The sequence below is a fragment of the Neopsephotus bourkii genome, unplaced genomic scaffold, assembly GCF_033783945.1.
Source record: "Neopsephotus bourkii isolate Nb327-2 ecotype Australia unplaced genomic scaffold, CSIRO-AGI_Nbou_v1 NB_1120, whole genome shotgun sequence".
In the NCBI taxonomy this organism is placed as follows: Eukaryota; Metazoa; Chordata; class Aves; order Psittaciformes; family Psittacidae; genus Neopsephotus; species Neopsephotus bourkii.
The window spans coordinates 561,920-576,451 of NW_026901606.1; the positions used below are offsets into that span (position 1 = coordinate 561,920).

The following is a 14,532-nucleotide window of genomic DNA, read 5'->3' on the forward strand; positions in this document are numbered from 1 at the left end:
AATCTGTTTTTTCTATTAGACAGTTGCATCTCTCCTCCCTCAAACTTGTCAGCTCTACTGATGAGTCATTAATTGCTTTCTTTTTGAAACAACTACAGTAGGCTAAAATCAACCAAGAAGCCTACTGAAGAATTCAATTAACTTCTGGCTTGTTTGGTAATAAATAGAGCAGTATTGTGTTCTGCCACTCTTTATTCTTGTCCTAGTGTCTGGAGATTGCCCAGATGTTTCGTCCTGCATTGTTGGGTTCCCCCCCTCCCTTTCTGCTGTGGAAGGGTTTAGCCTGCGGGCTGTGCAGCACTAGCCTCTGCTCTCCTGGCTCTAGTTAATCTACATGGCTGTCAGAGCTGTCACATGAATGGTGAATCATGGCCTCTCGCTGCAATCACTTCAACCCCTGGGGAAGTGCTCGGTGCAAACAGCTGCACAAACCCCCACCCAAGCAAAAGTTTCTCCTGGATGAGGATTTTACAAATCAACTTTGAAATGATGACAAAGCCTGAGTGACAGGCCCCTGGTTCTTAAAGAACTGAAATTTGTCAAAAACAAATTGCTTGTCTTTCAAACAGACACCCTGTTTGAGCCCTCCCCACCCTCCCCTTCCCTTTGCTGACTTTTCTATTTCCAAACAACAACTGGATCCGTTTTCTTCTAAACAAACTTGAATTACAAAGGAATGTTGTTCTGCTGTACTTAATAGATTTGCACATTTTTCCCCTTTCTTCTTTAGTCTTTCCCAGTGTAACATATAATCCTTTGCACCTGCAAAAGCTCCACAGACTGCTGACTGCCAAGAATCCACCACGTGACCCTGCTTCCATGACCAGAGATCCTGTGTTTAAAGAGAAAGGAAAATAAAAAGTTATTAAACGTTTGAATCTATCTGATCCCCATGTGAGTTAACTCTGAGGATGGGAACTTAAGTGAAAGGCTATTTTTGTGGCATTTTTCAGTGATGTAATAAGTGATTTTTCCCAAGGAACTTGTGTACTTGAACGAGCAGATGGAGTTAGAAAGATGTCTGGAACTGAGGAAGGCTTGAAGCAAGCAAATTGCTTTCAGGGATTTCATATGTATGTATTTAAGCCTGTGGCCATGCAGCTTTGCAAATATGTTGTGAATTTATTGTCTTTTTGGCAGATAAAACAGTGCAAAGCAAAACACTGGGGGGGGAGGGGGTAGCATGCAAGAACCAGTATCAGTTAAGCCCAGATGTACCAAACACTCCCATTTAAAATGAACCGTACTCAGCACAGTGAGACATGTCCTGTTTGCCCCTACATTTCTTAAACCAACGCTTCCCCTCACACTCCCCAAAACCCCCCATCATTAAGAAATTACTCTTATCACTCCCATTACATCCCAAAGCAGGTGTGTCTCTGTTTTCCACTTGGCGTCACTAGGGACCACACACCCTTCTCCTCCCTGCTGCTCCCACACACCATGCTCTAATCCATTAACTCACAGCATCATTTAAACATGCACATTTAAAGCCACCACCAAGAGCAGTGCCTTCTAAAAAACACCTATCAAGAATCACAGCAGTCTGATGTGTCCGATCAGTATCAGCAACAAAGGCTGATGTGTGCCGGGGTGGTTTCTATTATGCCACTTCGTTCTCTCCTCCTCCGCTCCGCTCCACCACCTCCCTCCCATCTCCTGACATGCTTAACACTGGAAGTTCTCTGGAGGAGAGATTTCTGGTTTATGATGTGAGGACCAGTGGTGAGCAAAAGGCAGTGGGATTCACGGCCCTTCTCAGGCCTACCACAGAGAAATCAGTAATCTCATTTTATAGCTGTGGCACTATCTCATTCTTTTTAAAGCCATATTACTTCTATGCTATAAAACTTCCTTACAAGCAACCCTGTAGCTGTGCTAGGCTGAGATGCTGCTCTCAGGCTCCTGGGTCTGCAATACAAGCACTTTCCACTGGGGTATGAGAACTCATCGCCTTCATTTGCTGACTCTTCATTTAACGCGCTGTCCCTGTGACTCGCCTCTTCCAACTTGGCTGGTGGTTGTATTTCAGTTGAATGTTTTAAAAATCAAACTGTTCAAGCAACAATGGCCAGCCACAATGTTGTTTGGTATCCTGCCACAGCTAAATAGCTGCAGCTCTGCTGTACGAAAGCACTAAAGGGATTTCAGTCTCTTTAATGCTAGCCACGCTTTTCTGGGTGTTTGCACTATGGGTTTCTATTCTGCTGTCACCCACAGCAGAAACTGATTTTCATCTTGTAAGCAAATAAATAGGGATTCATAATTATTGAATGTTTTTCTGGAATAACTTACACTCTTTGGACACACAGCTTTCTTGTAGCTCAGTCTTGCTGGATGAAGGAGACATCTTCCCAAAACAAAAGATGCTTCCTTCTGAAGCACTTAGGCATCGTCAAAGCATAAATCCCACCCTCAAAATCCACTTTCAAAGCACTTCAAGTGCTTAAAAAAGCCTCAATTTGAAGGTCATGGTTTAGAATAACTCCTGGAGCCACTTGATACAAACAGAATTAGTGTATTTTTGCATTAAGTGTTCTCCAAGCATGTCTACACCTACAACTAAACCTGAGAACTCAGAACCGCTACTTCTGTAGTGCAAAAAATCACTGCAAAGGATCTGCTGGAGGACTGGGAGGAAAACCAGTCACATTAATACAGACATTCATGGCTTTGCCAGAAGCCCAGACTAATTCTCAGTCATGATGGGGTTTTATGTTAATGGCATTGTCCAAAGAAGTAGGAAAAGGTCAGTCTTAATTCTTGGCATGTAGCTCTGAAATCTAGTTTCTGATAAAGGCTGGCTTCCCAGTACAGCTCTGCACAGAGAGCCTTTGCCAAGCCAGGCAAATGGTGATGAATTCCTGTTATTGCCTGCAAATTGACAACAGGTATTTGCAGCAGTCATGCAATATGGAAAATTGTGTAGAAGGGTGGAGCCAGGAACAGTTCAATTAAATTAGGGAAAAGGAGAATTGAGGCTGGAGAACAGGAAGAAAATTCCCCAACAGTGAGGTCTACTGAAGAGCGGGGCCAGCCTCCCCAGGGAGGAGAGGAAAGCCCTCTCCTTTGAGTCATTTAAAAATAGACTGGAGAAGGCACTCGAGACTGTACTGTGGGGAATAATCCTGTGTTGGCAAGGGCAGGATGAGATGACTTCATGCATTTCTTTCCATGTCCAATTTCGGTGATTCACCCAAGCTCCAAACCTGTCATGCAGAAGAGCGATAGAGAAGCAGGGCATGAGCACATCATCCAAAAGGAAGCTGAGAGGAACAAGTGTCACAAGGCCAGGAGGACCAGCAGGACTCTAGTCCAAACTCTTTCTAACCACACCCATGCTATGGGCCAAGCTGATGAGATGAAGGCCACACGTGTTTTCTCTCAGAGCCCACAGACCACTTATCAACAGGGCTTTGTGGTAAGTCAGGCTTGTAAGTTCTTCACAAATGCTCATCTCTGTGCTACATCAAGCATGGTTTTAATACTCCTAACACAGAGCAAAGCACAGAAGCTATTAGAGGCTTGACCACTGTAAAACTAGAGCCTTGTTCCTGGAAAGAAATCAGGATTCACAAACAATCTTCCACAGAACACTGACTTTGGACAGAACTGCTGGTTACTTGCAGTGATTCTGCAATAGATAATGCTCTGCCATCCTAGATGCTGCACAGATTGAGAAGAGCCTTCCACCCCAGGTGACAGCTCCCTGCTCAGGGCATCCACACAGGGCAGAAGCCCCCAGGTAATGCCTGCAGACGCCCTACCGCTACACTGCTTTCTCTATATATGCTCTTGCAATATGAAACTGGGAATTATAAGCAACACAACCACAACAATTGGATCAGCCTGGTCTCCTCATCAGCAAATGGCTCCTATCTGCTTACACTGTGCTACTCCTGCAGAAGGGTGCAGGAGATAATCAGACTTTTCCAAAGCAATACCCATTCCCACTAGTATTCACAGCCTAGGAAAGCAAAATGACAAGGAGCACATTACATGAAAGCAGGCCGCCATGCCAAGCCTGTGTCATGTGTATTCTATTAAGCTGAAGGCTGAATAGAAGACTTTGTTTTCCACTTCAAAGGACCCCATCCCAATCTCTCGCTCTTCCCTTATGAATAACAAATTGGAAATAAATCTTCTGGCTGAAGCGCATGGAAACTCGTACAGTTGGGGCCCTCTGCAGCTTCCCAGCTCAATCACATGCTAATTTTTATTGTAAACACTTTTATGTGATATATATGTAAATGTCGCTGTGCATCGCTGCACCATGTAAAGCAATCCTGAGGGTGCGTCCTCAAGGGATGGGACACAGCGGGAAGCCTGAACGCAGATTTCCAATTATTCACAGGGATAATGTTCACAGGGAAGGGTCAAGTTTTATATGTGGGCAGAGTCTTACTTTTCTTCCTGACGATCCCATTTCATGCTGCCCCATAGGCCTGTGTTCTCTGCTTCTCACTACAAATGTTACTTAGCTCTTTTGATACTGAGAATACAAGGAAGCTCATTTTGCTGGGCAGAAAGTGCATTGGAAAAGTCACTCTTAGGATATACCAAAGGCTCTTCAATCTAGTTGGGTCTTGGTCCATATTCAGATATATTCTATTATATATTGAGAATGCACAACACTTGCCTCTCTCTCAAACCTGATGACAGGATCAACACCCCAAACACTGTACGAAGCATCGCAGAGAATGACACATCTCTGCCTTGACCTTGCTATTCTGCAGGCACTAAGATGCAAGCAGACCTCATGGCATACACTAAACTTAAGGCCTGCAGCTGAGTAAATATTACAATTCACTCCAACGATAAGCATCTGCACTATTTCCACATAACCCTCTGTTTGAGGCAGTGTTCAACTTTGTGATAACAGAGGGAAGGAAAAATCTCTCCAAATTAATCACACGGATTTGTGTGCATGTGCAGTCCTGCAGACCGAAGAAAGAAAAGCAATTTTCACATTTGCCTTTGCTACTAGGTATTTTGCTTCCAACGTGGCATTCTGCATGGCTGAGCCTTACAGATGCATGGCACGTTAGCTACAGGAGAAGCAAAAACTTTGTGAGCTGATCACAGTTTCTATACGTAAAATCAAACATAGAGCATAGAGCCAAATGTCTTCCCCAGTGAATTTCTACGCACATATGTGCAGCATATGTGCTACCACATGTGTATATTATCTTGCAGGAAACATGCAAGCCCAAACATGGGAAAAACTCAATGATCTAAGTTCACTGTTGACAAAAGCATTGAGACCCCAATTGCACTAATGGAGTTGTGCTCACTTAAGCCAGTCCTGAATTTGGCCCTAGAATTAAACCCACCCAAATCCTAGGTAAATTGAAAGGGAACAAAAGTTGGCCTACATGCAACAGCATATTTTTCATGTTAAAAGCATTTCATTCCCCTTTTCTCTCCATATAATACTGCATTGATGCCTGTGACCCATTTGGATGTAAATCAAAATGGATGTGCTAAAAGCCTGGTTAAATAAAATGTCTTCAAAACAGTGTTCCCATGGTAAAGGCAGAACATAATATGCTGGCAACACTCAGTTTCCATGGCATGAAGGGCCATATATGCGCCTGGGGAGGCACATGTACTTCTGAAAAATCACTTTGAAGTTAGAATGGCTTTCTTTGAGCATCTGTACTGCCACTACCTGCTAATAAATCTGTGCTTCATGCAGGCTTGCATGAATAAATTACATGGAAGGATCATGAGCTTTTTAAGGTTCTTCAGCAAGCAGCAAGTGTCCAAATCAGACAGTGAGCCCTTCACACTGATGACTTCTATATTGTACCAAACATCCCCAGATGTCATTGGCAACCTCAGCAACTTCTAGAGAACCGCTTGTGGTCTAGGCATGACCAAGAGCATCACAATCTGGCTCTGTATCTCCAAGACTGTGTGAGTCTGGTTTACTTCTGCCGTTTTAAATGCTGCATTGATGAGCCAAGCCCATCTGACTTTCTCAAACGTGCCTGCAGTGCTGTAAGTAAGGATTGCATTTGTTTCTTGCTCTTTGGTGCAGATGGCATACAGCATTCCTTCGACTGCGCTTCAAGGCTGTGTGAATGACACTTATTGTGGCACTAATAAAGCAAGGGCTGTTTGCTGAACAGCTGTTGGGGACATTGTTCTTTTGTGAGGAAAATGCAGCCGTTATGCTAATGGCATGCACAGGCCACGCTGGCCACAAGTTACATCACGCCTGGAAATGTGTTTTCCTGATAGAGCACCTAAGCGAATGGCAGACACGTTAGCGTTATTTAACCATTAGGACTTAATCCCTACATCAGCCCGCTCGTTACTCAAAGAGGGAGTGAGGTATGGTAGAACACTTACTACACTGCCTGCAAGGAAATGGGTTTAAGGCTGGGCCTGGGTTTCATTTACTCTTGACTTACACGTAGCTGAACACAGCAGAAGGAAATACTAGACTGCATCTCCGGGAAAAATGGAAAGCTGTCACCAACCTATAGCGGAGGGAAAGAGCCATTTTTAGGCCCAGTTTGGCTACATTCCTCTATTTTCTACTCCTCCTGTTAAACAGCAACAGATTTGATGTAAATTTTAGGAGGGAAATAGCATGTGGTTTATTGTTTCAATGGTGGAGTTATAAACACGTATTACTGCTGAGAGCCCCAGCTGCCCAGGCAGAAGCATTCTGTGAACTTTTCATTCTTATTAACTTTAAAACTCAGGTGCAATGAGCTCCAACTAAGATTAGAGCCTCTGCTCTCCACAGAAACCCACCAAGCAGTCTTTGCACCGCATGCTTCAAAATACATCTCAAAGATATGTCTGCACTGACAAATACAAGCAAGGCTAAGTCCACTTTGAACCAGACCTGTTCACACCCTCTGCTGCCTATACCAGCCCCTCAAAATTGAGCTCTCTAGGGGGAGGAACCACGACAACCAAGCAAATGAGTACACACACCAGTGTCTTCATGCAGATCAGTCCGACAGCAGATTTCCTAAGCTCTGTTCCTCTCAACGCAAGTGCCTTGTTCCTGGGGTGACAGATGAACCTGCACAGAAAACAAGGGACCTAAGGAAACGTAAGGCCAATCCCAAGCCTGCTCTCCATTGTGTGGGCAGAAACCAGTTTAGGAACACAGGGAACTTCTGACCCAACCAATCTTCTGATACTGCTCAGCCTCACACAGGAACGGCTGGACTCTCCCCATTGTCTGAACCACAATGCCCAGTTTATTTCACAGGGTGGAAACACGCCTGTGTGAACTCTCCTGAAGCCACTGAAGCATGACTCTGCTGGTTCAGCATCTTACAGTGCTACCACATGACACCATAGTCATGACAATATCCCATTGTATATAAGCTCCCTGTCTCTGGTTGTTGCCCCTCAAGGTCCAACCAAGTGTTTCCTTGTAAAACACTTGTTAATTTGTGGGATTCACAGATTTGAGAAAATTATCTAATTGCTAAAGCCAGTGCCAGAAAACCACATGGGCTCACTGTAGCTGTAGAAAGTCTTTGCGCTTTAGGTTTTGCCCAGCACCAAGACAAAGAAGGAAGTCCTGGCCCCACGTAATACCAGAAGAGCCAGACCATCACCCTTAGCATGGTTAGTCCAAGGTTTTTACCTTTCCTTGCAGGTCCTGGGCCAGCAGAATAGCACAGTCTGTGCCAGCCCTCCCAGGACTCAGGGGCACACACAGCCTGCAGGGAGAAGTCAGCCTGACCCTGATGTTACACAGTCTTAGCACCACCCAGGTGTCCCATCTCAGAATCAGACACGTCTAATGAAAAATAAAAGGTTCCCAGGATAGTAGGTTTGTTTTACTTTAAAAAACAACCAACCAACCAAAAATCCCCTTGTTTTTCAAGTCTACTCATTTGAGACCTATGTCCTCCTATCCCACCTGCTCCTTCCCTCCTCACTGGCTACCAAAGCCTTTTCTCCAGACATACAATACATTTGGTCTATAAAGAGACCATTCTCCATGTACAGCTGCATTTGAGTAACTCTCAGAGGCTCTGAAGCACAGCCAACACGCAGAAATATAAAACCCAAGAGGAATGAGGCTTGTTTCACCTGGGACAGGTTTACCTTACACACAGCTCTGTTCTGAGGGAGCTGACCATTCCCACTCAGCCATAAGATGCAGGCATTTTTGACAAGATGTTTCTGAACTTAAACCTAACCAGAGGCTCTTGATTTTGAGGGAAGAGGGGGTTAAGCACTATTTTGTTAAAAAATAACTACTGATGCCCTGTATTGCTGTGGTATTTCCACAGCAGAAATCAAAGTTGTCTTTTTCTCAGGTCTAAAAGAGAAAAAACGTGTATTGAAGCACAACATGAAACAGATGATAAATCACTTATGGTTGGTAGGTATTACGATATGATGATCACAAGTGCTGAATAAAATGCCTGAATAGAAAAGAAGATAATAGAGAAGGGACAAGCTCCACAGTTCTACAGTCACCATAGTGGAGACTACACACACGGGGCAGCAAGGTGAAAGCAGGAGAGCTGTGCTAGACTCTCTGTAACCCACAACAATTTCATGCCAAATACACAGCCTGTAATATGAAATTCCCACAGTGAAGAACATATATACAGTATTTCCAAAGCAAATTACAGAGGCACCCTGGAAATTCCAGGGCAGAATACAAGGGGACTGTGTCTTACAACATTATTGCAAAACTTGAACTAATATGGAAGGCAGTGTGCTTTGCAGGCATTTGGGAAGCACACCACATCTGTGTTCTGCTGCCTTTCTTCATGGCCAGCTGGCTTTGAGATGGAATTAGAAGCATTAGCCTAAAAGAACCTAAATCTGATCAAACAGCCCCTGTGGTCATTAGCCATGGTGCTCCTCCGAGGGCTGGGGTAGCAAAGAGCGAATGGGGTTTGAAATGCCCCTTCTTTTCCTGAACTCTAAGATGAATTCTAACTTGGTTTCGCTGTAAGGCTTGGGCTAAAAAGGCAGAGAAGAGCAACACTAACTCAGCCTAGCACAGAATTACAATGTCTGCCCTGAAATTTAATACAACATCGCAGTTTCCTTCTTCCCTTTGGTTTATATCAATAATCCAAAACAAAGTATAGAAAAAAGAAAAATTAGCAAAAGAAAGGACATGAAGCATGCATTAGAGCAGTGGGTGCTAACAACTTTACTGTTGTTTCTTAATTCATTGTGAACTAAGAAAGAAGCCTATAACTGCTTCTAAATTGTGTGTTCACCTGAGTAACTGGCAGGACGGCTTATATTTGAAGCAGTATCTTTTTCTTCCTAATCATTGCAATACCCTCTTTGCCAGCCCCCCTAGCATACGTAACCGTATAGGTCAATCACTCATACAATGCTCTCTTCTTCTAACCTAGTTTAGTGCACGATATGTAAGTTTACTCTCACACGGGACAGCTGGTCTACATTCACACACAGAACAAAACTGTGCACGTAAACTTTGTGGCTAAAATCTGCTGGAAGCATAATGAATAACCAGAGCAGCCTGGAACAAAGCAGACAGAGAAAATGGGGTAGAGAAACACCTGATTTGATACCTACATTAAGCTTCTTTAACAACCTTCTGCCGGCTGCAGCCAGCATGTATGGAAAGAAAAAGGAAGCTTTCTTCTTCTTCCATGTACTAACTGTCCTTTACAATGGAAAAATATTTTTCCTGATTTTTATGGTGATTAGCTTGTTCAGGGAACTATAACACTGAGTCCATCTTCCATCAGCTTACGTAACTTAGTGCTAATGGTTTTAAAAATGACAGAGCAACAGCACTTGTTTTGTTCTGCTCTGCAAGATGACCCACACACATCATACACAACTGCTCCACCATTTGCATTCCTGAGTAATCCCATTAACACAGTGTAGAATCCTCAGACATCATCTCAATACTTTTCCATGTTCAGTCCTTGGGACTCCTACCTCTTCTTAACTGCTATCTCTTCATGCTCCCTTCCTGCAGCCATGAGTAGCCCTAGCCTGCATATTACTCCTATCGATGCTACTAGGCCACATCCAGTCTGCTGGATCATAATGGGTTTTGCCCTTTGCTGTACTGTCAGGGCAATCTTTAAGAGCTCCATTTAGATAAACAAAACATATCCTGCTTTCATTGCCTGGCTTTGATGTGACAAACCTTGAGCTCTCTCCATGTGCTGAGCCAAGGTGACTGGAGCACGTAAGACTGATCTTTGCAGTTATCTTCTCTTGGTTCCACAGTCAGAATATATTGCAATGGATTTGTGGAACAAACTGACCTGGTTTTGTTTCTCTTCAGATCTGCACTGAGCTCTTTAGATTAAACATGATGTCTCATCCTAAGTGAGTCACTCCTGTAGCCAGCTAAATTCAAACTGTCTCCTTTAAAGCCTGCAATCTAAACAATACATTTTATTGTCACAGCTACGTGGACATTAGTTAAACCAACTTTACAGTCTGCAAACAACCACACAACGTTGCTGGTTTATGTGGCTTTGGCAAGAACACGGCACTTTTTATCTTTAAGCACTGTCACCTCTTGCTCCCAAACACTGCTGCTGCAGTAACAATTAGCAGGTCAGGCCAGCATCCCTGCTGAAGAGTTTACACAAAGCCATTCCTGCACACTGGCAGGGAAAGAGATTCCTAATAAGGCAGCCAAAGCTGCCCTGTGCAATGGGACAATACACAGACACCACATCAGGCTGAGCTCAGGAAGAACCTACAGAATCCTCTATGAACACAAGCTCAGTTCTGTGAAAGCTCTTGTAGGATTTCATGCTCCTTCTTCCTGCGGACTCCCCTTTGTATCTGACTCATTGAAGTCTCCAGATGCAACATCCACACTGTGGGTTTGTCCCCTCAGAACAACCCAAGCCAATTACAGTAAGAGAACAAACTATTGTCCCAAGGATAATACAAGTCCTCCTAACGAAATGGAAGCATCAAGGAACAAGGATAATCACAGGATCCCACCCTTCCAGCACCACTGCCCAATTTGGGTGCCAGTGGCCAGTTGGCTCAGAAGTCCAGTATTAGTAAGAAAGTTATTTTCAGGTCCTCTCCTACAAATATTTTATTTTGCTACAATGCCTTTAGTGACCTGCAATAATTGTCCATGTTTCCAATCCGGATCTTAAAGCACCTGAAGAAGCTTTTCTTTCACCTTCTGCAGCGAGTTAAAGCAAAAACAGAGGGATGAACAAATGCCATTTCTTCAAATCCAACCCTGTGCTCAGCAATCTGGACCCTGACTCTGTCCATGGTAAATAGAGCAACCAGCTGGTGGGAGGACACAGCTCATCATTCTGAAACACTGCACTATTAGAATATCATCTATTGACAGCTTCTTTAAATGACCTTTTAAATGAAGTATATGCAGCCAACAGCCTGTCAGTAACATAGTCTGTCTGCAAAACACCATCAGTTTTCTCTGTATCAATTGCAATTTCCTAATTACTTTGAAGAATAAAACATTAAAAAAAATAGATTAGATTTCTGGTATGTTGGGGAGTAAAATTTAGACTGCATGCTACACATCTATGGTTAGATATTCCCTGTTATTTTTCAGTTATTCTGGCATAGGTAGGTTAGTCCATACTGATTCTTGGATGTGCCCATAATTGGGATAACCAAGTTAAGATAAGTTACCATGGAAAGCCTTTGCAAAATGTTTAACTTTTATTTCTCTCATTAAAGAGGACTTACCTTTAAGGACTCCCAGAGGGGAAACTGTACCAGAGAGAAAGGAATCTGGAGAGGTGGGAAAAGAAAAAACAACATAATGTTACAAAAGCAAATGAGGTTGGCGTGTTCCTCCACTGGCTAAATTAAGAACAGTTCTTGTTCACTCAGAGAACCACAGCTTATTACAGTTACAAATCTTTACGGACACGTTATGTACGCTGCCATTAAATGACGGGTTTCACTAAAGCAGTTTTACTTTGTTTATCACATTCCCTGCTGAGAGGTTAATGTATTGTTACCAGGGTGGCCTACAAGAGCAATAAGCAGTATGATCTAGTGCAGGGACATTCCTGGTTTGACACTTAGCCAAGGAAGCCATAGGGATGGTTCAAGACACACGTTCCTAAGACCACGGTCACAGCTTGGCAAAAATACATCTTCAGCAATAGACACTCTCACAAAGGCTGAGCTGAAAACAGTTGTGCTCCAACCAAGGCTTTGCAGTTGAGCATCAGCTGTGGAAACTTTCTCCCAGTAATCTCATATTAAAAAGCCCCCTTGAGAGTTAAAAGCAGGATGTCAAGAGCTACCACAGTCAACTAAAACTCAAAGGAGAAGCTCGGTGGGTCTCGTCTCCCCATGTATAATGAGAGATTCTTCTGTCCAGCAACAGCCTGTATCTCTGCCTAGGTTCATTCTTATTGCCATGTGTCCCCAGCAGTGCCTGTGCCTACTTTGTAGATCTTCCCCTGATAAACACCTCATGACCAGCTTAACACTCTTAACCAACTCTTGACACATAGGGGGGGAAAGGAAACACACATTGCTGTCAGCTCTGTAGGCTGTGCAGGGTGAACATATGGAGTAACTCATTTTTCACCATAAACAGAGTGATTCTTTGCAACAAGAGACATCGCTTTCCAAGATTATACCTTCCCTTATTATTCCGTCCTCCCTCCTCCATTTTCTCCACTAAGTTCTTCTGTATCTTCCTCCTCCATCACCACTATGACAAGCCATGTCCAATATCCTCCTCTGGTGCAACCCCTGCCATCTCCAGCCCAACAATCTATCTCAAGACATCTTAGAGATAGGGGTCTCTAGGAAAATAGTACTGTGCTAGAGCTGCCCTACAGATGTATGTGCAGGTCTGCTTTGCCCTTTCCTAAATGCATCTGCAGTTAACTTCTCCACTTCAACAGCTGGTCAAGCCCCAGTTTCAAATCTTCTTCCAAGTACCTATTTTCTTCTCCTACTTTTAACTTTCTTCCCCAAACACGATGCATGTTGGGTCAGTTTCTCCCTTAGGCTGATTTGCAGTTTGTGCATCATTTTATCAGTCTCAGAGAGCACTTATGCACCTTTTGCCATGTAGTAGATGCTCAACATAGGTCACATTTAACTAATACATAAATCTTTGATCTTTGTGAGTAATGTCAGGTTAAAAACATTCACTACAGAGAGACGAACTGCTTATTAAACCCAAATTCACACTACACAAAGGAGTTTACAATGGTACATCCATTAAACATCACAAGAGCTAAAGAGTCCTGTCTGCCTCACTGTGTTGCAACTAATGATTAATAAATGAGTCTATTAGGTTAATCTGCCAGGCAAAACGAAGCTTGACAGGCACCTGCCACAGAACATTTGTTATCTATTCAGGCAGGAAATGGCAGTGAGAAGAAATCAATGTCACTGCTGTACATTGAGCTGACAAACTGAAATCTCAGAGGAAGTTTGTCATCTTGAGCAATGAGCAATATCCCTGGTGGCAGCTCTGAGCCCCACAATAAAGGTCAGACATGGCTCTTATTTATCAGGGCCCTGAAACTCTACTGTAGCAATTAAATTTCCCTTTTTAATACTGGGTGAAAAAGCCCAGCTATTTGACAGTAATGTGCAGTAATATATTTATGAGAAGATATATATATATCCACATGCTGCTGCATCATTGTTGAATTGGAGTTAAATGGCATGATTTCTTTGCAATGTAAAATGAAAAGCAGCATAATCTATTATCTAGGCCAAAAAAACAGGGAAAAAAGAAACAATACCCACTACATTTGCTTCAAATTTGTTAAAAGAGAGGAAAGGAAACGCTCTGTATCCAGCTGCACACCAAACAAAACAAGCTTTCAAACACAGCCTCCAAGTTTCGCTTTCCGATGCTCACGAAGGAGTGGTAAAATTCTGCAGCTGTTAACAAGACAAGGGAAGCTTTTGACATAAACCCCTTTTTATCTCCCAGCTCGAAGCATTTCAATCAGAGAGGAAATTTGTTCACGACCGCTGTTTGATTTTCGGCGTTCCTGGTGTTTGCTTTCCATGTCCTGCTCAGCAGGGACCCGACCTGGATGGGGATTATCTGTTTCACTTTTCCCTGTGTGCCCCATGAGCTGCTGATATGCACAGGCTTCCAAAATGCCTGGGAATAGTATGGATGTATGACAGTGGGATCTGCACAACCACTGGGCTCCCTCCTCTCTAGGATGCCTGCAGGATAAGGGCCTAAACATCCCTAAGTCACACATTGATCGAGTTTGAAAGCTTGAAAAAAGCAAACAAACTGGGAAGCTTTGCCAACAAAAACAGAGAGAGCAGCACCTCTGCCTGCACTATGATACTAAGGAGATGTCCTCCGTTCTTTACAGTTATCCGTTGTAGCCTGTTTGACAACATCCCGATTTAAAAGCAAAACCCACACAAGCAATTTCATGGGTACTGGAATGGAAGGGAATCTGGCTTCCTCCAGGTTTTGTCATCAGATTCACTGAAGCCAAACAATTTCCAAGCTGTGCTCATCGATCTTCTTGAGACGGGGAACTCCATCACATTTCCCCTCAGCATTCCACAGCCCCTGTT

General features: G+C 43.4%; 1 protein-coding gene across 3 annotated transcripts in view; it reads right to left on the reverse strand.

Annotated features, from left to right (window-relative positions):
- Nucleotides 1-14,532, reverse strand: part of SLC25A26 (solute carrier family 25 member 26) — an 83,415-nt gene that overhangs the window by 12,962 nt on the left and 55,921 nt on the right. For all 3 annotated transcript variants that reach the window (XM_061362320.1, XM_061362319.1, XM_061362318.1), the window contains 2 exons: nucleotides 11,689-11,733; nucleotides 763-832 (listed from right to left, as the gene is read on the reverse strand). In XM_061362320.1, the coding sequence (XP_061218304.1) occupies nucleotides 763-832; nucleotides 11,689-11,733 (115 nt within the window). The remainder of the gene's footprint in view (nucleotides 1-762; nucleotides 833-11,688; nucleotides 11,734-14,532) is intronic.